We start from the raw sequence: 26,716 nt of genomic DNA, 5'->3' as shown, positions 1-26,716 counted from the left end.
CTACGTGCTACTGTAATACAAATAGTTAATAATAATAATAGAATTTGGCTCTAAATCTTTAAAGAAAGAGAAGGAAAGAGAGAGAGAGAGAAAGGACTCTTTTTTCCCCAGCCCCAGCATTCCCCAGGCTTTTTCAGAGATCTGAAAATAGGATCATTTTTTCATATAAAGCTGAAGTGTTTTTTGTTTAGTTTGTTTTTTGGCAACACGTGTATCTCTTATTCTAGCCCTGGGATGGATATTTTCCAGGTGGCGGCTCCAGGGGAACATGGGGGAGGCACATAGGCAGAGATGAGATTTCCTCAGCCAAGTGACTGCAAGGCCATCATCCCTGCCTTCCAGCAGCCTCTCAAGTGGGCGACGCTGCATTTCCGCCTCACCCTGATGAATGGGTTTTCCCTTGACTGACAGGAATTCTCTGGATCTTGCTAAAAGCCTCGTGGGCGGCACAAAACAGGCACTGAGCATAGCAGTGCTACGAGAAGCATGAGATAAGGCACACGCAGCTCCCGTACCTGAGATACCAGCACTATGCCACCCAGGTGAGCCATGCAGAGGGAAATAGGTTGAGAGTGAGTAGGGGGGAAAGTAGGTCACAGTGAGGCCTTCCCCCTGTGCACCCCACCTGCCTGGCTTTGATGGAAATGTCCCTGCCATTGAATCATTGAAAGCATTGTGACCATCAGTGACTGGCATAGCATGCTGGTCTTCAAGGGGCTCTGTATTTAATCACACGGCCTAGCAAACATCTGCCAGTATGTACCCCAGAGCAGGTCAGCACTGGGAAAGAGAGAGAGAACGGGAAAACAAAGTCTGAGACAGAGAGACACACACACAAAGGCCCAGAGAGAAAAAGTGGAAAAGGACGGATGGATGGATGGATAGATTAGATAGAACAAACACAGGCCCAGAGAGAAAAAATTTCAAAGTGTAATTAAAAACTAAAACTGGGTCTTTCCCTCAGGTCCCTTGCACTGCTCTGTGATTAATAAGAAGAGCTTCAGGAAGACAGTCTCTAGGCTGAGTGCCTCGTTTCCTGGGGCATGCAAGAATTCCTTGGGTACACGGAGCCCCTGCTCTCCAAGCAGAGAAGAGCCTAGCAAAGGGCAAACCCTTCCCGGAGCTGCGGCTGTAATTAGGGATCTGTCTCTTCTTCCCTTTGAAATCTTGTTTATCGGGGCAGCGAGAAGTAGATGGGAATCCACGTGGCACTGGCTAGAACCCACCAGGTTTTTCTGAGCTACAGATCAGCAAGAAAATACTAGGGGAGTAGCTTGTAGAGAACCCTTCTGTCCAGCATTAGAGATAAGGTCCCCATTAATGCAGGGCTTTAGAACAGGATGCAGAGGAAAGAAGCAGCAAAGGGGTTAATGACACCCAGCACCTCCTAAGTGACAGCTGTGTTGTCACTGTGTCCCATACAAGTGATGCCACTGGTAAAGAAATAGAGAGAGGAAATTAAACACCAAGGCCATGCCACAATATTGACAGTGAGGGGCATATTTCACATGTAGTGCCTGGAGACCAAGCTGCTTGGCTCCTGCTAGCTTTAATGGTAGTTGCACAGCTAAATCTCTGTATACCAGGCTGAAAGAGTCACCGGCTAAGAGGGTGCCTGAGCCAGGAAACCGTGAATCACAGCTGATGCCCAGTTCCTTGACAAACAGGGATGCAGCTTCTCAGCCTTTGTCCTGCAGCAGGAGATGCAATGCTGCAAAACAGGGTCATGACCTTTGACCCCCTGTGTAGATATTGCCTCATTGGGTATTGGCATGAGGTCGCCACCAAATGAACCTGGGGTTCTGCCACTGCCCTGACTGCCACAGGGGATGATGGTGCTCCCAGTGTCACATGGGATAACAGCAGCACCTGTAGCTATATCCCCTGCTGCCTGGGGTTTGTATATTAACTGAGATTTTGTTTTGCTTTCTTCACTTAATTCGACACCCAGCACCAGTTTTCTGGACCTGAGAACATCCTTTGAACGTGTCTCTGGTGTGGCTGAGCTGCTGTGACTTTGACCTTTCACCTCAGGGCAGAGTTGGCTTCAGATGAGAATCATCTGTCCCCTGAGTTCAGCACAAACAATTGCCACCCTTAGCAAACAGAGGGATGTCGAGATCTATGCAGAGCCGAATTCTAGGCTGGTTTAATGCAACCAGCTTATCACATTTGTTCACCTTCATAGCTTTAGTTCCCTGAAAGATCCTCTCCATACAGCTGACCAGGACTTTGGAACAAGTAATGTTGAGACAGCCCTTGAAGAATCCATCCCTGGTTTTAGATGAGACCCAGTTTATGCAGGGACAGGATATATGTTAGGTTTCCAGGCTGGCTGCATATGGCCAATAAAACTACTACTTCTTTACCTTGATAATACTGGCCCAGATTTGCAGTCACACCCCAACCTGTCCTCCACTTTTGCACAGACAGCTTTGCACAGGCTGCTAGAATTGGTCACCAATGCATGCAGGTGCCATATTGGTGCAGCAAACTGCACACATCAGTGTGGTGGTGCAAAATTGCAGTGGTAAGCCAGGGACTGAAAATCAGATACGTTGAGCTTTGTGGCCTTCTGCAGCCACCTAAGCCCCGACATCCAGACGAGCGTTGCCTGCATTTGGATTGAAGAACTGAGCCCTTTTTGTGCAAATTAAAGGCTCCCAGTTACAAAGCACTGTGCTGGGGAAGGGAGACCACTCGGCCAACATGCTGGTTCAGATGAGTGAGGTGCCCTCACTTGTTGCTTTGAATAAGGTAACGCAGTCAAACAGTCAATTCCATTATTGCAAAGTTCAACCCAGGACACAAGGAGCCCTGGGTGACACTGAGCAGCTCCGGCTGTGTCTATCAGCCCGTGAGAGCTGGAGAGCCAGAGAGAACCACAGGCTCTATCTGTGTCCATCAGCCCCAATAAAGGATCCCCTTTCTATCCATGAAGGTCAAACCTTGTCTCTCCTCCACCATGAGGGACACCACAGATCACACAGAATACCATAGAGATCAGAGTCACAGCAATGGGCTCTCTGCCACTCTGCCGGCCAACATCTCCCCCGACCACCCCTCATCTCCGTAACAACCAGACATAACAACGAGGCAGCCTTACCTGGAAGCCGCAATCTCCGCTTTCTGCTTGGCGATGGTGGCCGCCCTCTCTGCCGCCTCGGTGGCCCGATCCACCTTCTCGCGGATCTTGCTGGCCCTCAGCGGAATGAGGTTCTTCCGCTTGCCGCTCACCAGGACGTTCTGTTTGTACTTCCCCTCCTCCTTGGTGCCGTCCGGGAAGGTCATGGAGCCGTAGCCATGGCGCTTGTTGTTGGCCCACTCCCCCTCGTACTTCAGCCCGTCCGAGCGCTGGCTGACCCCGAAGCCCGAGCGCTTGTCGTTCTTCCACTCGCCCACGTAGATCTCGGTGGTGGTGGCATCAATGTCGTCCTCGATGACGGACAGCTCGGCCTCGCCCTCGCCCAAGCTGATGGTGGAGTTGATGTCGCTGGCGGTGGAGCTAACGGTGCTCATGCCCGCCTCGCTCCGGAAGGAGCTCTGCTTGCTGCGCTGGCTGGCGAGGGAGCTCTTGGACTCAGACTTGCGCAGCTTGAGTCCGCTCAGCAGGGACCGCCGGAAGATCCCCTTCTTCTTGCTCTTGAGGATCTCGGCGTCGCTGTGGGCCATGAGGACGAAGCCGCCCCTGGAGACAGCAGGGCTGCCGGCCACGGCAGGCGAGGAGTCGGGGTGCAGCGCTGTGCCGTTGGTGTGCTCACTGCGCAGTGAGTTAATGGATGTCCTCAAGGGCGACCTGATAACCGCAGCCATGCCGTAGGGGACACTCTGCCGGACGCCATAGCCTTGGCGCATGCCACCAGCCCACTGGCCCTGGTACGTCCCTGTGAACAGAGATGCCGGAGGAAAAAAACAGAGAGAGCTTGATTTACGCACTGCACCAAGTCCTGCCTAGCGGGTTGTATACAGGAGCATACCAATCACTGAGCCATTTGTTACTGGGAGGGTGGGAGCCCAGCGAAGGGCAGATCCAGAGCCAACCCCCCTCCCAAGCCTGGAGGTGTTCTTAGTCCAGGCCCATCTCTATTTGTGGGGGCAGCCAGTGTGTTGGTGGGGGAAGGAGGAAGAAATATCTTAGCAAGAGTCCAAGAATGCATTTCAGCTCCCTTGGGAGTTGGCCCGGAAATAATAGGAAACAGCCAAGGCACCACATCACATGGGCCTATCCTTCCACGAATTGCCTATCACACCCACGCCCTAAACTGAAAGGAAAGAGAGCAGGGAGACAGAGCCTAGGAACTCTTAGCCTAGAACAGAGTAAAATCCCATCTCTTTTGGTCACCAGCCTCTGACAGTGATCAAAGCTGGCTGGTACATTACAAAAGATGTATTTATATACATAGCACCTTCCATCCAAAGAGCAGTGGAAGGAATCAGCAATAGAGAAATAAAGGCCACATGCCTAGGGACCCATCTGGATATTACATTCAGAAATGTGCACCCAACTGCACACCTGCATTTGCGTGGGCATTTACCTGGGTTACTTTACAGGTATTTAGGAGTCTACAAGTACACATGGGCACTTGTAGTAATTGTAGGTGCAAAGGTATGTGCAGTTTTGAGGGCTATAAGTTACAGTTCCTAGGAAGGCATAACAGCCGTATTACATTTGTAAGTGTGCAGTATTCGGCTCGGGGGGCGGGGCAGGAGGACTGTCTTCCTGCCCTGAGCTGATGTTCATTCATGTCCTGAACCACTGGGATCAACCTCCTTTGTAATTTTATCCCAGGCATTTTAACTGCAGATCTTGGTCTTAATTCTTAGTGGCTTAATCCTTTCTGTGCCCAGAGTTTCCAGGCTGACTGAGTGCACAATGAGGTATTTATGAACACGAGTAAACACTCCGTCCTTGCTTTGCCAGCCATGAAGTGATAATGTGCGTAGGGCAGGAGTTAAGTTTTTGCTAAGAAGCCATCCACCTTATTTCATAGAAATTTGAATCATAGGACTGGAAGGGACCTCAAGAGGTCATCTAGTCCAGTCTCATGCACTCATGGCAGGACTAAGTATTATCCAGACCATCCCTGACAGGGGTTTGTCTAACCTGCTCTTAAAAATCTCCAATGATGGAGATTCCACAACCTCCCTGGGCAATCCCTTCTCTCAGGGCCTGATCCGTCAATGTGCTGACGGCTCCTGAAAAGTGCTCCGCTCTCTGCACTCCTTCTAACATCAACGGGCTCTGCCTAGCACCACCCTGGGTACACTCAGCGCCTTGCAAAATTGGGCCCTTCCTTTGTACCATACTGATACCTACGCTGCAAGGGCTTCAGAAAATAGACTTGCTGGAACAGTGACCCCTCTCTGAACCAAACTGAAACTAAACCTTGATAAAAACGGCCCCGGTAAAGCCCAGATTATGACCTTGGACTTAGTCTGATAAAGTCTTTCTATCCTCTCTGCGTACAGCAGGACACGTTCTTTGCCCTTGGTAATAATCGTGCAGAAATTAGTGACCTGTTAGGTTTCTCCTAGCCTATCCCTGTGGCTGGTGGAAGGTTGTTCCCTGCAATATTTTCCAGGGCTAAGTGTTCTGAGCAATAGGGTTTATACTGCTTCTACCGTTAAGGCCAGAAGGGCTAATTAGGATGATCTAATCGGACCTCCTGTATATCACAGGCCATAGAACTTCCACCAACTCACACCACTAAGAGATATTTCCTAAAATGCAATCTAAATTTCCCTTTATTCCCTGTTATTGGAAATTCCCTACATAATTCTGCTCCTTCCTTGAAATCTAGGCTGGTCAGACACTTCTGTGCAGTTATGGTTATCACCTTCTCTTGCTCATCCTTTGGCCAAGCCTTACAGTCCGAATATTGTTGCCATGGGTTACATCAATTGTTTTTTAAATAGTCCCGAACTACTGTATTTGTCTGCCTGACAGGGCCGGCTCCAGGCACCAGCTGAGCAAGCTGGTGCTTGGGGCGGCAGATTGTTGGAGGCGGCATTCCGCCCAATCCTAGGGCAGCACGGCCGCTTTTATTTATTTATTTATTTATTTATTTTGTTCTTGTTCCGCTCCGGCCGCCCTGCAGGGCAGTCCTCTTCGTTCCCTCCCCGCCGACCGGAGCGGAGCCCTCGCGGCAGGCGGCAGGAGGCAGCGCAGCGGGAGGGGCCACATGGCAGCGCCCCTGCTGTAGCCCTGGCTGCCCCCTTCTCTCTCTCTCCCGCCCGCTCCCTCCCCCTCCCCCGCCCCAGCCGGTCCCCCTGCACCCGCGCTCTGGCCGCGCCGCAAGTTTTTTTTTTTTCTTTGCTTTGCCGTTCTGGCCGCCCCGTTTTTTTTTTTTTTTTTTTTTTTTTTTTGCTTGGGGCGGTCAAAAAGCCAGAGCCGGCCCTGCTGCCTGAGTTGAAAAATGGAGTGGGGGAAGCCAGAAGCCAGGTCTCTTATTTGCATTGCCTGCTTGGTGTGTTTTAGACGAGGAAAACAAAAATCCCAGCCTGCCTCAAACAATTCAAACCGAAGCCCTTTCATTTTGGCCTCCTGGACGGTATTATTTATTTGTGGCACATTCGCATTGTGAAAAACTCCTGTCCTGGGCTCTAGGGGCCAGACTGTCCAAGGGATTCAGGCACCTAAGGATGCTGCTAGGCACGTACAGGGATTTTCAAAGCACCTCAGTGTGTTAAGTGTCTAACTCCCATTGACATCAATGGGAGTTAGTCACCTGACCTGCATAGGCCTTGCCAGCTAATCAAAAATATAATCCAAACGAGTAACAAAAAACAAAACAGGAGATCACAAAATAACAACCAGTCACGTCCCCCAACCTGAGACTTCCAAAGGAATGCCCCCACGCTCTCACAAGCACCTCAGTTCTCTTCAAACACTTTCAGAAAGGCCGCAGATCCAGGGCTACTTGGGACTGAGAGGAAGTGAATTCCAAAATGGAGGGGCCCGCATAAGAAACTACCTGCCAGCAGTCCCCACCCTTACAGGGCTTGTCTACATGGTGACATCCAGGAAAATTAATCTGAATTAAGTGAAGGTGTGAAATTGAAGTGCATTAGTTAACCACATTAACCACAGTGTGAACACCTTCATTCAGAATTAAAGTGGTCTTAAATCAGTTTATCTTAATTCACTTCCAAAGTGAATTAAACTAAACCAAATTAAGTCCGTTTTAATTCTGAATAGCAGCATCCATACTGGGATTGAATTAGATTTAATTAATCCCCTTCAAATTCACACCTGTAGTTAATTCAGATTAATTTTCCTGCATGTCCCCATGTAGACAAGCCCATAAACCAAAGTGGGGTTCCAATATGAGCACCTCCGTGCTGGTCACAATCGAGTCAATGTGGCACATGGAGAGAGGTGTCCCAGGTCAGATGGTCCCAGGCAATTTAGGGCTTGATAGGTCAAAATCAATACCTTAAACGGCAGCCAGTGACGATCACAGAGCACTGGGGCGGTGTGATTGGGATGGGCTATGGCATTTAACAAATGAGCTGCTGTGTTCTGCACTAGCATTAGCCTGTGAGTGGGTTTCAGGGGTAGCCCCAATTAGAGCACATTGCAGTAGTCCAATCCAGAGGCGATGAGTGGATTTCAGCCATGAGATATGAAAGAAAAGGACACAGCGCTGTAACCAGACACAAATGGGAAACAGCCACCCTGGCTACTGATGCCATGTGTTCACCTGGGAGCCGCTGGGAATGTAACCAGCCTCCCATACTGTGAACGTCAGTAACAAGCAACGGACATAAACCTCAGCCAAATTCTCTGCTTGCTTCCTCCCAGCACATCATCATCACCTCCCTTTTATCTCGAGTCTCAGCAGCACTCTGTGAGCTGGACAAGACAGAGATATTAAGCTGACTGTCATCAGCACGCTAAAAGCATTGCAGCCGTACCATATCGCTCACTAACGCCCCAATCCAGCACAGCACTTAAGCATGTAACACCTGAGTAGTCCCACTGACCTGACTTAAATCTGGATCAGGATCTTACTCTCCTTAAGAGGCGTAAGGACATTGAGGAAGAGAGGTGACAGTACTGCACCCTGTCTCAAAGTCACCAGAGAAGTTGGATGCACTTTCTGCTTCTGCTTTCCTTAGCCAAAGGTAACAGATTTGTGCTTTGAGCTTCCACAGGCTGATTTATCCTAAACAACTGGGACTTGGGAGACCTGGATTCTAATCCCGGCTCTGCTGCTGGCCTGTTGGGTCACTGCCCTGCTCTGTGCCTCAGTTTCCCCATCTGTACCATGGGGCTAATGATATTGACCTGCTTTGTAAAGCGCTTTGAGATCTACTGATGAAAAGTGCGAGAGAAGGGCTAGGTGGTATTATTACCCCAATGTGTGAGGATCAACAGTCCTTGTAATTTCATATTGCTCATCCTTTCTATAAGACCTTACTAGGCTATTTGTCGCATAGAACTTCCAGATTGGAAAGTCTGGTAGGTTCTATCTAGTCCTTCCCCTAGAGCAAGTGCTGTCTATTTTCGATAATAAATTAAATAATATGTAATAATAATAATTGGTACTTTCTAGCTAAGGATTTCAAAGCATTTGATCCACGGACTAAGGCACAAATAGGTTTGTAGTAGGAAGCGAGAGCCTGAGACATGAGGCCTGGTAAAAGGGGCCTGGTATGAGGCCTAAGGCCTGAACTGAAGTAGTCCAGCCCCGCTGATATGAAGCAAAGTTAGCAAGAGTCAAGCTATGAGCAAAAGTCAGGCCCTGGTACAACGCATACCTATTTGCAAGTTCACAGAACTTATCAAGAACAGGGCTAGTATTGCAAAAATGCAAATCCTCCTAAGAAGTGCTAGGCACAGGACACTCACATAAACACATTGCAGAGCACCTTGATACAAGATTATGGTGTAAACACACTCCCCGAAGATGGTTCAGGGACACGCTGACCCCTCTGAAAGATAAGGTCAGGATGACAGGGTGCTGGATAGAGATGTTTTGCCCCAAACTACATATACAAGATAAAGGGTGGTAACTAACCACGTCAGAGGGGCAATTCATAACTTGTTTGTATCAGTGTATAAAAGAGGGCTCACAGGTGTCTTTGTCCAGCCATGGGGGGGAATGGAAAGTCCTGTCATTCACTGAACCACATCCATTGTCACAGGCGTACATGTGCTAGTGTAACTGTAGACACTGATCCGGGGAGCTAGGACCATACTTCGTGGTCAATAAACCTGGCTGAGTGCCTTCACTATAGAAACCAAGTCTGTGGTCTTCGGGGCAATTCGATCGGAGCCTGCTGTAAGGGCTCTCTAGCCAGAGCCAGCGCAGCACACAACAAGAACACACACGCAGCCAACAACTGAATACAAGGTTAATGCTAATTTTTTCCCCAACACTAACGAGCTGCTCCAAACAGCCATTTGTGCCTCCAGTTAGAGGAGCCTCCAGTTAGAGGTTTCAATTGGAGATGAGCATGCCAGGGCTTTTCTGGTTGCACCCAAGTTGTCTGGGCACCAAGGCGGTGATATCTGGGGGGATGCGCACCCAAATGGCATTTTCAGAAGACCCCATGGGGCACATGGGCTGCTCCCGGGGCTCAAACATTAGTTGTTGCAGAGGCATGCCTGAGCCAGGAGCAAAAATGAAGCAATGCAAGCAGCAGCCCCTCACCGTCTGCACTGTAGTCAGAGAGAAAGGATCCCACCCAGACTTACTCCAAGAAGGCAAAGGGAAAGAGTCGGCGGCAGACAGAGGATTTACTGAGGGTTTATTGGATTAGTATAGGACAGGAGGGAGAAGAGTCAGGATTATGGGTGCGGGGAGAGGTGGGAGGGAGAAAGTGGAAAGGTCAGGGTCTCATGTTGGCATTTGGGAGTGGGAGGTTCAATGAACAGAGAGAGAAGCTGCATGTCAGGGCCGTACACCATGGGTATGTCGACACGGCCATAAAAGACCTGTGACGTGTCAGTTGACTCAGGCTTCCAGGACTCGGGCTGCAGGGCTATAAAACTGCAGTGTAGACCCTTCCCCCCGCGGGGGTCTGAGAGCTCGGGCGCGAGCCTGAACGTCTACATTGCTATTTTTAGCCCCCAGCCCAAGCCCCGTGAGCCCGAGTCAGCTGAGTCGGCTCTGAGATGCAGTACCGCAGGCTTTTTATCGCAGTGTAGACAGACCCCATGAAACAGCTGAAGAAAAGAAGGCCAGTGCGCTGAGCAGGACATTAAGAGCCTCAGGCCCCAGTTCATCTCCCTCACACTCTGCTTCCCAAGGCTTCCCGTGGGCCCTGAGATGCAGAGAACAGCCAGTGCCCTCTGGCCATGTCTCCTCCTCAGTCCTGATGTGACCCTTACCACGGGGGCTGGCACAGGGCCATTTTGGCTATTGACCACTGATGGGAAAGGTCCCTCATGCGGGGGGTATTCTTGGGGCCTGTCTGCCCTTTACAGGTGCCTTTATGGCACCAGCGTGATGTAAAGGGGCCTTAGCACAACGGAGATTGGCCTCTTGGGGTCAGCAGTTCAGTAGCAGAGTCAGGAAAAGACCCTACCTCTTACTGCTAGCCCTCGGCTGCATCCACAGGACCACACTGCTATCAAGGAATGCTCCTCACTTCAGTATGAGTGGTATATCCTAGAAGCCTAATGTTAATTCTGTTCATAGTTACAGCTGTACAGGTACCGCGCAGTCGCTCTCTCTCCTGCATAGCTGACTTGGCAGTGAACTCCTCCCTGGGTTGTCCCTGCAGGAGAAAGCTCTGGGGAACATGATCAGGGAACACCCTAAGGAAAAAGGAGTGAACTCTCCCCAAGCCTCAAACTCCCTTCTTTCAACCCTAAGGATCATAACCCAGCCACATAGCCTCTGGTCCCTGCTTCCTCCTAGAAGCAGGATTGAGAGCAAATTGAGATCCTAATTTCTCCGCATTCCAGGCTGCCTGGCTCCCGGGTGCTGGTCTAGACCCATCTTTGCTTCCTTCCTACATTCTCAACTGCAAGAGCGGGTGCAGAGGAGGATGCACACGCTGTCAGTGCAGAGAGGGGGGATGAGGAATAAGGCACTGCCTGGCACAGCTACACAAGCTGTAGGCTTCTCTGCTCAAGTTCTGAACTCTCCCCCCTCCCATCTGAGTCACCTGACTCAGTTTCCAACTCCACACAAGTCACTTGACCTCTCTGTATCTGAGGCTAAGTCTACACTACCCACCTGAATCGGCGGGTAGAAATCGATCTCTCGGGGATTGAATTATCGCGTCTCGTTGGGATGCAACATTCGATCCCCGAAGCGACGCTTGTACTCCACCAGCGGAGGTAGGAGTAAGCGCCGTCGACGGGGGAGCCGCGGAGGTCGATTTGCCGCCGTCCTCACAGCAGGGTAAGTCGGCTCCGATACGTCGAATTCAGCTACGCTATTTGCGTAGCTGAATTTGCGTATCTTAAATCGACCCCCCCCCATAGTGAGGACGTAGCCTCAGTCAATCCCCAGCTGAAAAATTGGATTAAGCCAGATAATAATAAAAAAATCCAGGTCTTTGCTGAAAACCAGAGGCTGCACTGAAGAGCAGAACGAAAAACTATCAGAGAGCGACAGAGCAAATCTCTGAGGGCCCTCAGGGAGCAAATTGGTTGCACCAAGTTACAGCAGAAGCAATTGTCTGTGTATTTCTTTATCAACATGAAGGACCCAGTGAGACTGCAGCCTGTTTTTCCAGAGATGACCCGGCCAATGTGTGGCCTTAAAACACATTTCCAGAACTGCATGTGGCTCGGAACAATCGTTCTCTGCTCCCTAGTGGGTTTGGTTTGGCTTTTTTAACCAAACCCCTAGAGAATGGGAAGACACAAGGCCAGCTTTCCCACCCAGCGGTTTCCTTCTGTTGTACCATTCCTACTAGCCATATCACCCTTCCCCCGGATGGTAGCTTAAATTTATATTGGTCCATGGTTGTTTCCTTTCCCGTTGGACACAGGCACCCTGGATTTTGCTACTGGGGACTGGCTGGAAAGCACAGCTGCTAGCATCTCAATCAGCCTGGTGGGTGGGAACGCGTAATGGCACTAATGAAAAAGAGCAAATAAACCAACTGAGGCTGGGAGTGTGTTTTGGGGGAGCCGACCTGCCCCTCTAAATGAACTTTCTACGCCTTTTAGAAACATTCCAACATCTGGGCGTGAACAGAGGAAGGGTGCAGTCTGTTATTCACTGCCATATGATCTCTCGTCACTCCCTACCACCCTGCTCACATCGCCCACCCACCAGCTTGACTGTCACCCCCGAACATTTGCAACAATACGCACAAAGCATCAAATCTCAGTTGGCTAGGAGATTGTTGGAAATGGAGCTCTTTATAGGAAATCTCCTGAGGTTTCTCTAGTTTTCACGAGGGGCCAAACCAGGTTTTTGGACAGCTACAGAATTGGGGAGCTGCGGAGGGAATGTAAAAATTTTCCTTCCCCTCCCCCACTTTCCCTCTCTGTAACTCGGGTCCTGAGCTAAGCACAAATCGGCCAGACAAAAAGATCAAGGCCTGCATCTTTAAAAAGCCTTTTATGATTTGTACAAAACTCCGCAGCCAGGCTGTCTCCTGGGATGAGCTGTAGTGGGTGGAATTCCAGAAAGATCCTTTTGTGGGGCAGTCAGATGGAGGAGTTGAAAATTAGGCTTAAAGTTGGAAGCCGGCTTGAACCTTTACTAGAGTGTGGCGGCTGCTGGCACATGATGAACACAAAAGGAGTTTAGCGGTCTCTGTAAACAGATTTTACAGACATAAAGCCTGATCCTATGCAGTGCTCTCTGCCATCGACTACACAGCTCCCCTCCCCCCCCCCCCATGGATGTCGGAGGGGTTGTATATGGAACCAGAATGTGGCCCTTGTGAGGGGATGTGTACCCCATGCAGGGAAGGAGAGGACTGAGGTGCGTGCACCTGAGAGGTCAATTATGCTGCCTAGCTGCCCCTGGAGGATGGGCCAGGCATTATTAAAGATGAAGCCCGGCTGGGGATGGAGTTGGAGGGTGATTATAAAGAAAAGCCATACAGATTAGAAAGAGGCACAGGGAAAAGGAAAGAACTTTGCAGTCCATCTCTGAATAGTAGAGCTTGGAACCCAGAGAGATATGGGGATGCCACCAGGGTGACGCATGCTCCAGTGGTGAGCCCTGCAGAAGGGCAGGACTTGGATCTCCAGGGAAGAAACCCAGGAAAGCAGTCAACAGAAGAAGAGCATCGAGCGGGAGTCTACACCCTGGGATGGGCTCTGATGGGAGAGGGTAGCAGGGGTGAAGGAGACTCCTGGAGCAGAATTGGGAGAAGGCCAGCTGACAGGCAGATGCCCTTAGGATTGGACTGGAGTGAAGGACCCACAATGGGGGCAAGTCTCCTGTGGGGTAACTCTTGAGCGTCAGAATTCTGCAGAACAACAGAAAGCTGGGGAGGATCCGGGACAGATTAAGTTTAAGCCCTTGTGAGTTTGGTGAAAAGACTCCAGGAAGGAGACCTGGGACCACTGCCCTGACAGCCAAGTGGGACGGAAGGGGAGCTTTGGAAGGGGGAAGATGACAGCCTGATGACTGGTGTAGTGTATGACACTGTCTGTTAGGGACACAGATACCCTGGAAGGGGAGAGACTTCAAAGTGAGCTGGTCAAGGGGGATGTCAAGTCACGAGAAGAGAGACCACCACGGGGCTGGATTGCCTGTCAGCGTGGGGCACTAGAGGAAAAGGCTGCTACGCCACGCTCAACACTGAGCGGGAGCGTCACTGGTGAGTCAGGTCTTCTACACCCTATGTATAAAATTCCAGAGCATTCCTGCTGCCATGCAGTCATCTCTAGGGTGGAACATGCCCTCCGTCTGACAGCGCACAGCAATGCTGCCCAACAGATTGGGGCAGGAAGCAGAGAAGAAACCAGCAGGATTTGGGCCGGGGCTGGAACCACTCTCCCAATAATGCGAGATGCTCCGGGCCTCTAGAGAATTTGGGTCCACGCTGCCCACCCAACATGCCTGCCTCCTGGGGCAGAATAGCCAATTGGAGCTGTTGCAGGCAGAGTTCTCTCCCCCCTCCCTCCCCACAGCCACCAGGAGGGGAGGGGGCACCAAAGAGCCCAACAGCTCAGGGTAGGTCTGCCCCCTCCTCCCCTCTGGCCTCCTGTGAGCAACGGGGTCAGGACAGTCCCTCTGCTCCTCCCCTCTCCCTCCCTGCAGCACCTGGTCTGGGCAGGGGCAAAGGGGATGAAGAGCCCCTGGAGCTGCCCCCCCTGAGCCTAGAAGGGGTGGGGGGGACCCTGCTGTCCCCCCAGCCTGGAAAGGGGGGTGGAGAACCCCAGGAGGAGCAATGGGGAGGTAGAGGGCTGAACTGATGGGGGCAGAATCAATGGGGTGGGGACTGAGGGAGCTGAACTGGTGGCGGGGTTGAACTGATGGGTGTGGGGGCAAAGGAGGGGCAGAATTAATAACTGGGCAGGGGACAGCTCTGGGGGTGAGAGCTCTGTCCGCTGGGGCCAGAATCACCTCATTCAATACATCTGGGAGAGTGGGAAACACGGATTGTCTCATACACTGTCTCTCCTGCTGGGGATGGGCAGGGACATTTGAAAATCAAATGACAGACCAAAAAACACAACATGGTCTTTAAAATATAGTCGGCAGGACTGAGAATCCTATAGCCAAATGAAACTGCACAGGGAGTTTTAGGTATGCCGAATGGGCTGGCGTTACCCAAGACTGGAGTAAAGGCAGGACACTGGGACTGATCCCTGTACCCCACTATTGCAAAATGTTCCATGGGATTATTTCAGAGGCCCAGAGGGCCCCCTATTGCCATGCTGAGATAATGGTTCAGTATTGATAAAGGATAAACCACCACTCACTGAATTACTGACAACTCTTCCTGCAGCTCCCAGGTTATTTGTGATGGTCTTTTATTGACCTAGCCTAATCCCGCTCATATTTCATGAGAACTGACATGATTACATCCCAGAGCAGTATGGGAAACAGTTCTGAACCAACAGTGCTAGCAGGCTATCGGACATGCTGATGGCACAGAATAACCAGAGGGTAAGAACGCCCCAGCTACCCTCGCTTGCACTGCTAAGCCACCCCAGACCACCCTTTGCACTGGGGTCTCCTGCTAGAGTGGCCATGGGTTGCCCTGCCAGCCCCGTGGCTCCCACAGACATGCTGCTCTTGTGCCAGGAATTATTCATTCGCTGGGGGTTCCGGGTGGCTGCTTTGTGGTCTCTTTGCACTGGCATATCCAGTGCAAAAGGGCAATGGAGCAACCATGAACCAGCCCCGTGGGCTAGAATGCTGAAAGGAAATGCTCTCTTGCTACATTTTTTTTGTCAAAAGTCCAGTACTTACTTTGATAATACAACTAGAGCAACAGCCATTTGCTTTGTAGCACTTTCTGTGTAATCAATCAAGGCAAAGTGCTTCCCGAAGCATGAACGGCATGAGAGCAACCGAGTGAGTGCATTTAGGAAAATGCAGCGTCCATTATGCGGTCAGCAGCATCCCGCCGGCTGCCATGGACACCAGGGCCATATGGTCCGGGCTAATGCTCGATAACAGTCACTCAAAGAACAAATGTATGGAAAGAAGGTGGAAGTTGGGAATCCGAGCCAAGGAATCCCAACCACCGCCCTTGTGAAAAGAGCCATGGGAGTTTTGCCATTCACTGCAGGGGGAGCAGACGCAGGGCCAGAATGAATACATAAGCAGGCCAGATTCTAATTTCACGTGCGTTGGCTTTCCAGGAGAGAGTGTGTACGTTAAATATTCTGCATTCCACTTCTTGGCTGCTGCCCCTCCCAGTGCCCTGCTTCTTGACATGACTGGAGTGTCAGAAAGGTGGTGCGGGGTCTCTGCACTGGGGTGAACATCACCCTGGCTAACAGCATCAAAATGGAGGAAGGGGTCATTTTTTTCCCCACTAGACCATCATAACCTTATATCCCCTGTCTGCAGTCCCCTCTAACTCTTTCCCTCTGACGGCTGAGTAAGCCTGGCTTGTGCAATCTCTGTTCCTGTGTCAACAAGCAACAGGCTTCTGAGAATCACAAACTAGCCGACAAGGAGCTCTCACACGCGCGCACACACATACCCACATACACGAACTGAAATAATTTGGGAAGATAATTGGTGGGGAAAAAAATTGACATGCTGAAAGATGGATTGCTGAGACTATTCCTCCTGACGATTGCAAAATCTTCAGCTGCATCCACAGCAGATGGAGTGCAAGAGAGGAAACTGACTCACTAGAAGTAAAAAAAGAAAAGATGGTGGGACACAGGGTGGGGGGAGAGAAGAAAATGGCTGATTCTTTTGCTTTTCTTTTTGTCAAGGAGGGGAAGGATGGTGAACTGCCCGCAGCAGGGATCCTAGTTCCTGCTCTGGGAAGGAAAGAATTAGATGGTGTGTACATTGAAGATACAGGAAATAACAGAGATCAGCCGCTCCAAAGGCTAAGGCCAGATAACAGCCTTTGCCAAAGGTTAAAGAGGGGCTGTCACCTTGGGATCTGCTCCAAAGACAGGCAGAATTTTTTAATCCAGTGCAACCTGGGAGCAAACCCTTAGCAGTCACACACTGAACAAACGCTCTTCCCACATTATTAACAAAAACAGCAATGGGAAGAATTGTAAAAAGTCAAATGACTTCCCTCCATTTATACTCTATTCTCTCAGCTTGGGCTGTTACAGTCAATGAGGTCAGTTTCCTTGTTTATAGTCTTTGGTTGTTTGGGTTGCCAAACCCTTAAGTGAAGGTTTTATTTGTTTCACAACTGGTTCTAGAGTTTTCGTTTCTTTTTTTAAATCTAGAAACATTTCTATTGGCCTTAGGTTTTGTAAAATCTTTTCACACAAATCCCAATTTGAATGGACAGTATCTCTTTGCAGGCAGCTAAGAGGGAAATGAGTGAAGTCTGACAGGTCATTTTTGGTTGAAGGTCTAGGATACAAGGTTCCACGTTCCTGAGAACTGGAAAGTCGCAAAGGTAATATCGCTGGGCCTCATTATTCAGCCCTTTCTTGGCATCTGACCTGGACTGCTGATCTGGAACTCACCCCTGGAAGAGATATTTGTGAGGCCACAACTCCCGCACTAGAGCTAGATGGAAAAAAGACAAAAACTATTGTCATAAAAAATTCCATTCACTTTTTTTTCCACCTTTCATCAAAATTTTGAAAGATTTCAACACACTTGGCCCAACACCTTCCAAGCAAAATGGAAAACCTTCTTCCCTGAGCTGCCTACCTGTCAGAACAGCAAACACCAAATAAATAACATGCCAAACTGCAGGCCCTGCTTGTTGGGGTGTGGGGCGGGGGGGGGGGGGGAAGCAAGAGAGAAGCTATTGCTTTGTACCCACTTCATACTTTTCAAAGGAGCTTACATAGTAGGGTGATGGATGTCATATAAGAACCTAGACAGATTTGTAACAGAGTGGCTTGTCTCCTATGAGCTGGAGCTAGCCAACCCTGATTACAGAATGCACCACACCTGAAAGGGCTCAGGTGCTCCTCCTATAAAAAGCTGCCATGAGGCAGGGAGAGAAGCTCTGGAATCCATGGTAGAGTTTGTAGAGGGAGGAAAGGGTCTTCCAAGGAAGACCCTGAGACCAGGCGGGGATGTCTGGGAAAGACCCTGTCCAACCAGGGGAGGGATTGCAGAGACCCTGGGCAGGAAGGTCTGGGAGGAGGAAGAGAAATCTTGTGCTGTGTCGACTTAGGGATGGACTTGTTTTGGGATGTTGAGTTCCATTTGCTGTTTAGTTTATATTAATAACCCTACTCCTCAAAGAGGGGTATTGTTGACCAAGAAAAGGCCTGAAGGGAAATTTTATTTGAACAGTCCAAGTGGGGAAACTGAGGCAGACTGCCTGTAGCCTGACCCTAGGCTGTGAGAGGATGCAGGGGAGGCAACTGACCCCAGTTACACGATTATTCAAAATGGCCAAGAGAGGGAGAGCAACCAGTGTTTCCAGGGGGGTGAGCCCCCACATCCTTGACGGGGGGAGATACTGGTGATACATTCTGCCTCCTGCCGTAGTAGCCACAGAATGGCTCCACTGGCTCTACGCTGCCTGCTGATGGAGGGGGAGGATTCTTTTACCTCCATCACCACCGGACACCCCTGAATGCAGGCACAGAGCTGGGCTGGGACAGAGGATTTACCGTTCACATAGCTGATGGTGGCAGTAATAAATCAGTTGGGTGCTGGTGGGAGTCTAGCAGCAAGTTCAGCCCAGCTGATGGGTTTGACCCTGGGTGAAGCCAGAGGTTAAGTGGGAGCGGTATCAAGTGTGATAACATGGTGGGGCTCATCATGACACTAATGGGCAGAGCTGTCCGGTGGGCTGAAGGCTGGTGAACAGTTTTGTCTCATTTCTCTGCCACAGCAGCTTATGTGTTGTCTGCTATAAACACTCCCAGCACCCCCTTGTGAGGAGCTGGGAACAAGCACCTGGACGGCAGAGTTGACTGCTTTGGAACTGAGCCCCCCAAGGGAAGAGCTGGGGTCCAATCTGACCCCCGAAGTGTTGTGTCCATTGAGCATGGTTCTGAAAGCAGGTATCAGACTGTACCTTTAGGTGATGATCCTGCCAGCAGATCCCCACGTGTGCAGAGGTCACCCTGCACAGAGCTGGTTACAGGAGTGAGTGTAAACCTGGGCTCTGGAGAGCTAATCCTTGGAGAGGTGGGGAGGCAGTGTGGCCTAGTGAACAGAGCAATAGATTGCAACACTAGAGATCTGGGTTCCAGTCCCACTTCTAGCACTGGCCAGCTGGATGACCTTGGACAAGTCACTTACCCCCATTTAGGGAAACTGAGGCACCGGAAGGGGAACAATACTGACCTCCTTTTTAAAGTGATGAGATCTCCTGATGAAAAGAGTTAGGCATTATTATAATTATTCTGCTGCCTTATGTCAGTCATGGGTGAACAATCTCTCTGTGCCCCAACTTTCCCATCTGAAAAGCAGGGATAATACTGCAATACCTGAGCAATTCATAAGGGTGTTGGGAAGATTGATTAGCTCCTATTTCCAAAATGCTTGAAAGATCTGAAGTGTTATGGACTTGATAAGAATGCTGATGTTCTATTCATTTTATTTTACTTAGCGCTCAAGTGAAGGTGCTCCTGTGTCGACGGGAGAGCTTCTTTCATCAGCGTAGTTAATCCACGTTACTGAGAGGCTGTAGCTGAGTTGACGGGAGAAGCCCTCCCATGGACGTAGCGCTGTCTGCACTAGGGGGTTAGGTCTGTATAACTAAGTCGCTTAGGGGTGTGAATTTTTCACACTCCTGAGTGACTTTGTTATACCGATATAAGTCTGTAGTGTAGATCTTGCCTTAGGAAAGGTATTTTTACAGCATATCCCAGGGCAGTGTGACAACGGGGACATAAAGGGCACCTGCTTTCTGTCCTGGTGCCCCTCTCATTTCAGAAACAATCCCTGCCCTTCCGTCCCACTTATCCGAACCATACATTCCTCCTTCCACTTGAGTGGAGGGGAGAAGCAATCTTCTCGAATGCCCCTCCTTCAGCCCTGCTACCTAGAGACTGTATTCCTTTGACCTCAGAGACTCAAACTACGGGAAGTGGTAACAGTGACTTGGTGGTGATGTGTTTCTCCCAGAACCAGTCCTGCACCAGTGCCCCAGCTTGGCACTGGGAGGTGCTGTGCTGCCTTTCAGGGGAGACTTAAAACCTGAGGTCTAGACTACATGTAGTTATGGAAGATCCCATCACAATTTAGTAAGTGAAGGGATGTTAAAAGCCCTGGCTACGTTCCAACTGGGGCACTTATTATTGGTATAATGCCCACTATGCACTAAGCAGTTTACAGGCAGATATGAAGACAGGGGGCCAGATTTTCAAAGGTATTTAGGTACCTAAAGATGCAGTTAGGTGCCTAGTGGGATTTTTGAAAGCACCTAAATTCCCATACCTTTAAAATTGTGGCCCAAGATGCCCACCCCAAAGAGCTTAGCATATAACCAGACAACATATGGGGAAGGTGCAGGGGAAGTTGAATATCTAACTAGCCAAAAATATTCCCATGGCTGTGCACACATTGATAGGAACTACACGTGTAAATGACAAGCTCCGTATCACGTGTACCATTTTAAAAATCTGAGGCACAGTTTGAAAGAAGTTATTCAATTGATTTAATTCCTATAAATGAGTGTCAAGAGATGTACTCTAGGCCCATTTATCAATTGGAAAACAAGAGAGGGAGAGCATTTTGGAAAAGAGGTTCAACTATTCCAAAATATGCATCCCTCCCCTCCCCCACGATGACGAGACGTGTCAGACTTATTTATAATAACTGATACCATACTCAGCACATGAATGTAGCTGTAGCCATGTGACGTGCAATGCAGCGATGACTGTTCAGTGTTGCCGTTTGCTACTTCAGGTTGAGTGGCCTGCTTTCTATTGTTTGTTTTGTACTGGAGTAAGATCGTATGAATGGCATCCCCTGGGAAACTCGCAAAAACAAGTTCTTACTCCCAGGAGGATATCCCAGCGAGCCTGAGTTTCAAATAAATAAACAGCGCCCAGAAGGTTCTTTATTATAGAGCTGGGGTCGGCAACCTTTCAGAAGTGGTGTGCCGAGTCTTCATTTATTCACTCTGATTGAAGGTTTCGCGTGCCAGTAATATATTTGAATGTTTTTAGAAGGTCTCTTTCTATAAGTCTATAATATGTAACTAAACTATTGTTGTATGTAAAGTAAATAAGGTTTTTAAAATGTTTAAGAAGCTTCATTTAAACTTAAATTAAAATGCAGAGCCCCCCCGGACCAGTGGCCAGGACCTAGGCAGTGTGAGTGCCACTGAAAATCAGCTCGCGTGCTGCCTTCGGCACGCGTGCCATAGGTTGCCTACCCCTGTTACAGAGCGTATAAGAGCAAAATGCCAGATCTGGCACATTAAATTGATGCACTAGCATTACTTATCTATTTAACCAATCAAACGTTTAGAACCAGCCTTTATCCCGCCGCATACACAGTTCTTGTGGATTTCATTCACCAAATGCAGTGTCATTTATTTGACTATAAAATCTGGCACTTCTTGTCTACACCATCAGAGGGACAAAAGAGATCAGGGTTTTTTTGAATGGCTGAACCTTTCTTCCATCAAATTTTTCCTTCTATGAAACGGGCTCATCAAATATCTCTGAGCGCTTGCAAGTTGCTGAGCTCTCTGGCCTTGATCCGGCGAGTAGAGCACTTAAGTGCATGCTGTACTTTAAGCACATGGGACTACTTACATGCATGCTTAACTTTCAGCATATAAATGCTTGTCCTGGATTGAGGCCAGCATGTTCCGCCCCTTCCAGGGATCGAGTCTGAAACACTCATATAGTAATAAAACACTCTGATTGGTTTGCACTTGCCCTCAAAGGTCCTCAGCCTAGCTCTGCCACAGTCTCCAGATCTGTAAAATGGAGATAGATACCCTGGTAAAGTGCTTTGAAGTGTATGGCTGCAGAGTGGCATCCGAGTGCTAAGTGTTGTTGTTCTGACACTGTCAGGTCAAAAGAATCATGCATTTAGAAAAATATTCCTTCCCTGTGTTACACAAATTGAGTTGAAGAAATAAATAAAAACAACCCCCAGTTAAGTGCAGTTGTTTTTTAGTGCATGTAATAGGGTGGCCTGCCCCTTTAAGGACCTGGGGCCAGCCAGCCCTGTTCACTATTTAGATGATGCTGAGAAGGGGGGATAGGTGTTTCCCATAAAGAGCTGCAGGAAAGAGGGGACAGCCAGGAGCAGATGCAGTGAGAGATCAGGCCTGGTCTGTTCCCCAGCTATCAGAGAGCAGGAAGAGATAGTTGATTAGGGAGGAGGGGTTGGGCCCAGCCTGAGAATGGGGTGACAGTTCCCTTCTAAGAGTAGGGTGCCGTGGGGATTTGCACAGCCCAGAGGAGAAGGACTGTGGTGTTTCTTGGTGAGGAGAGCTGATGGAGAACAACAGATCCTGAGGTAGGAGGAACTGGGTCTAACTGAAAGTTGGGGTGGGGGGAGGAGATTTTAAGGGTTTTTTGGATGTAATAAAGTAGAACCCTAGCTGGGGAATTTTGTCACATAGCTTTTGGACTGTATGGAGTTCTCAAGTGGCTCTGAGACAAGGGGAAATGGAGGCAGGGTGCTGTAGTGCCACCCCAGGCCATGAGGGGGTGTCGGGAAGGCCTACACTATTACAGTACAGGCCAGGTTAACAAAGCTATATCTGTGCAAAGTACTACAATACTGGCTGTTTTTGGGGTTGCCTAAAATAGATGGACAGATAGATACAGGTACTTGGCCTTTTGCAGAGGTGGTGAGTGGCAGGCTTCAAAACCTCAGTTTCTTTGTTGTTCCATGCATTCTTTAAAGTGTATCCAGATTTGCATGGTATGAGGACTATATCCGACCAAGGCAGCAATCCAAAATGTGGACAGCTGACTGTTTGCACTTAGTGGGGCTTTGCAATTAGGTCTGAATGGTCCAAACCGCCTGTCCAGTTTGCAAAACGAAATGGAATGACTTGTACCTTGCAAGTTGCTAGTTTCTCATTATTAATCCTTCTGGTGAGTTCACCTTCTCTCTTATCTGTAGATTCTGTAGTACACTAATTAAAGGACTCTAATTACAATAATTAGGCAGATTTCTCTGCCATATCTTCTTCTAAGAGATCTTCTGAATTATGACACAAGAACGCATGTTGTACAGATATCCCTTGCCAGCAATTCAATATCAGAGGGGCCTGGGCCTCTCTATCTATAGTAATATTCATGCAGGTTGTTTAAAAAGCATATTTAGCATCTCAGAAAATATGTCCCAAGGAAACCGAAGTGTGAGAGGAAAAAGGAGACTGCATGGTCCAGTTTCAGGACCCAGAGCCTTTTGCCCCTCATTCATTAGTTCAAATTCAGCTCAGGCTGACCGTAAACAGAAATCATTACTCGCTGATGGTTGGGTGACTTATGTGAGATGAGCTGGGAGGTCTTAGCTCAGGTGGTGGTGGTTAGGTGGCCCTGTTACAGAACCCACCCTCGTTATTTATAATTGGCATTAATTGGTCTCTGTATTGGCAGCAGAGTGGTCAAGGAATGACCGAGCCATGGAGATTGTATTCCCTTCTCGCCCTTGAAAGTGGCTCCTCCAGAGCAGATGGCAGTGGGACTAAGGTTGCACGGCTGCTACCCAGGCTGTGGCTAAATACAGGCCCCTGCTCTCCCGTGGCGCCAGCCCAACAGCTTTCTTGAGCATTGTCTCTATTTTAACGTACAATTCAAACATCCCAATAGATGCCTTTGCTCATCACTGGTGGGGAAACGCTTGGGCTGATTCTTCTCTTACTCATGGAGGCGTGAATCCAGAAGGTGATAGAACTTCTCCAGGCCAAAAGCAGTGTCAGGGAGAGGGAAACCAGGCCCAGAGTTTCCCAACCTGCTTGCAAGCAGGTGGTGAGACCTTTTTTAAAAAGAAGCTAGTGACAGGGTGTGTAATGAAAGAGCTGACGGGAGATCGAGGAATGAGTGTTCCTGGTTGCACCTGGGGGGTGGGCCAGGCCCGAATGAAGATGAAGCTTAGGCCAGGGAGGTGCTGGGTGGTTACCATAAAGGTAGGAAGCTCAGAGGAGAAGTCAGCAGGGAAAGGGGAAAAACTCTTCTAGCTCTCTGGTGACTAGAGTGGAGACAGCCTACAGGGGGCAGAAGTCCAGGAAGTCCAGGGAGGGGCTGTTGGTAAAGGCCTGAAGGAAGGCCACGCTAGGAAAGCAGCAAAGCATATGAGAGAGCAGAGCTTATCTGCCTGCCATAGGGTCCATGGACTGGAGCCCAGAGAAGAAGAAGGGCCTGGGTTCCCTCACCAGCTACTGGAAAGGGTGGTGTGGAAACACGCCGACACAAGGGGAGAGAGAACTGTTGAGTTTGGCGCCAGGCTGCCAGGAAGCAAGCCCTGGGAGGCATCCCTCTGCACAACAGCAGAACAACCACCCTGCGGAGCCCAGGAGGAGTGAGTCCGAGTAGGGGTGAAGAGTTAAGTTTGCTTGAATTGACTTCATTGGGCTCTTTGTTTGCTCCAGAAGGGGGGGGGGGGGGGCGGGGAGACTGAATGTGACCTGGCTAGAGAGGTGAGTCACAAGCAGAGAATCGCAGGGCAGGAGCAGCTGTCAGCCGGGGATGCTAGCGAAGGAAAGCCGGCCACCTCCAGCCCTGAGGGGGTGCACCAGCGGTGAGTCAACTCCTAGACAGCCCCAGAGAACAAGGACAACATGGGCAGTGGCAGAATGAGGGTCCCTCACTCCACATCCTGAGCACCAGTGTCTCAGCGCTGACTCAGCGATCGCCCTACAGGCAAAAGGGGTAGTTCAATCACCACATCCTCCCACCGGGTCCGGTCTCTGCTAACGCTGCTGACCAAGGTGCCAGAGGAGAGGGGGAGCATTTTAAACGTTGTCTACTTTGGATAGTTTTTTAATTGTCTTCATAGTCATACACACATACATGTAATTACTCATGCATGTATGTGCACATATACACATGTGAGTATACCAGAAGCAGAAAGCGTCAAGTGGCCACAAATACCCTGATGCTCCATCCATCTGTGTGTGTGTGTGGGGGGGGGGGGGGGGGTGTATTTTGGCTTGTGTGTTTAAGCTGCCGTCTGCCCCCAGGGGCACCCTTCCCCTTGTGGTCAGGGCATCCCACCACTGTCATTTAAACCCAAGAAGAGTTGCCCAGTGTCACTTCTGCCTTCAAGGCACAGGGGGCTTTGCTCCACTCTAAAAAGTGAAAACAACAAGGCGCCTGATGGAGCCTTAAAGACTAACAGATTTATTTGGGCATAAGCTTTCGGGGGTGAAAGGAGTTTTTTTTTTTTACCCCCGAAAGCTTATGCCCAAATAAATCTGTTAGTCTTTAAGGTGCCACCGGACTCCTTGTTGTTTTTGTGGATACAGACTAACACGGCAGGGCAGCCCAGAGGATTCAGGGGGCCTGGGGTCTTCGGCAGCAGGGGGCCCCCGCCGCCGAATTGCCGCCGAAGACCCGGCACTTTGGTGGCGGGTCCCAGGGCGTAAGCCCCCCCCCCCCACGGGTCTTCAGGGCAATTCGGCAGCAGGTCCCGGAGCGGAAGGACTCCCCGCCACCGAACTGCCGCCGAAGCTCTGGGGGCCCGGGCCCCGCAAGAATTTTCCGGGGCCCCCGGAGCAAGTGAAGGACCCGGCTCCAGGGCCCCCGAAAAACTCTCATGGGGGCCTGGGGCAAATTGCCCCACTTGCCTCCCCTCTGGGTGGCTACCCCCTGATACTTGACACCATTCTAAAAAGTGAGAAAATGACACCAGTCAATTGCTTGTACCTTCTGCCCAATATCTGCACCAACCACAGCTGTTGATTTGACACACAGATCTTTGATCGTTCTGCTGATAGATCCACTTAGGGAGCAGTCACTCCAGTACCTGAAACTGCACTGCAAATTCTACCAGTGGGGAGCACCTGCCCTGCAATAAACAGGCAAGTAGCTGCAACCTAGGACTAACAGGATGCTTCTGAACTGCCCACGGCTAACACCACATGGACAGCTAAGGAGGGTTGCAGAGCTCCGCCTAAAATGGTGACCTAAGCCCGTCACTGGAGTCACATAGAGGTCTAGGAAGAGCCACAAGTGATGCTTGAGGCACTGGATGAGGTTCAGTGGCAGTACAGCGTATGCAATGCCAAGTAGACATGGAGCCAGCTGCAGACTAACCTCCTCCCAGCCCTGCATTAGATTATAGATGTTCAGACCATGACTAGATTACACTAAATATGGCCACAGTTGGGAAGAGATTCCCCAACACATAATGCTATTAAGCTGCTAACCAGGTTGGGTATATTTCCCCCCAGGAATATTTGGCAGAAGCCACACCAGAAAATGACACACAAATTTAGCTAGGCTCACGTCTGTGATGGAGGAATCCCTGCAAACTAATGTATACATTTTAGATCATGCCTGACAATGGCTTCTAAGGCATTTAGGCTACATGCTTTGAGAGGCAAAAACTCAATTTTCTCGCCACTGTGTACTATAAAATAGAAATACATTCTTAGCCTTTCTGCCCACCCCACTAACCCTATATCTGTATCCCATCCTCCTCCATGAATCTTGTTTGTTTCATTAGCCACTTCCTCTTCCAGCCAGTGTTTAGAGGAGAATAACTTAAAAAAAAAAAAAGTGTGGTTGCTAGCTCTGGTGAGTTGCTGCGCTTCTTAAAGTCTCCGTTCCTGGAGTCATGAGAATCTCAGCTTTCATTTTATAAAAGGAAATCTCTAGCCCTCTATGCAGAGCAAAGCTGGAGGAAAATGATCCCCCTGAATAAAGTCTATTTAGGGGGGGAGGGGAAATCTCATGATTTTAAAGCCAATCTCATAATTCTGGGGGCCTGACTTGGGGTTTGCAATGATTGTTGAAGGCTTAGGGTTGACAGCATGGGATTGCTCAGTTGTGGGAAACTCCATGTGAAGCTAGTGGGAATTGACTGAGTTAGGCAGCTTGCAGAAAGAAGACCCATAACTGTCCCCAGGAATAGAGTGACTGCTCTGGGCGGAGCTCATGTGCTGTCACAGAGTGTGGGGGAATCAGGGCCTGGCACCCCTCACTTCCTGTGATTCACCATGACTCTCAGCCAGCCAGTAAAACAGAAGGTTTATTAGATGACAGGAACACAGTCCAAAACAGAGCTTGTAG

At 49.6% G+C, this 26,716-nt stretch overlaps 1 protein-coding gene and 1 long non-coding RNA gene across 2 annotated transcripts in view; one reads left to right on the top strand and one right to left on the bottom strand.

Moving 5' to 3' along the window:
* Positions 1 to 26,716, bottom strand: part of JPH3 (junctophilin 3) — a 115,203-nt gene that overhangs the window by 75,945 nt on the left and 12,542 nt on the right. The window contains exon 2 of the mRNA XM_005292243.4: positions 3,107 to 3,884. Coding sequence (XP_005292300.2) covers positions 3,107 to 3,884 — 778 coding nt within the window. The remainder of the gene's footprint in view (positions 1 to 3,106; positions 3,885 to 26,716) is intronic.
* The window catches only part of LOC135975643 (uncharacterized), a 36,990-nt gene continuing 31,994 nt past the window's right edge, over positions 21,721 to 26,716 (top strand). Inside the window, exon 1 of the long non-coding RNA XR_010592621.1 lies at positions 21,721 to 21,986. This is a non-coding gene — a long non-coding RNA (uncharacterized LOC135975643). The remainder of the gene's footprint in view (positions 21,987 to 26,716) is intronic.

Source organism: Chrysemys picta, chromosome 14, assembly GCF_011386835.1.
Source record: "Chrysemys picta bellii isolate R12L10 chromosome 14, ASM1138683v2, whole genome shotgun sequence".
NCBI lineage: Eukaryota > Metazoa > Chordata > Testudines > Emydidae > Chrysemys > Chrysemys picta.
This window is presented reverse-complemented; position numbering and strand designations above follow the sequence as displayed.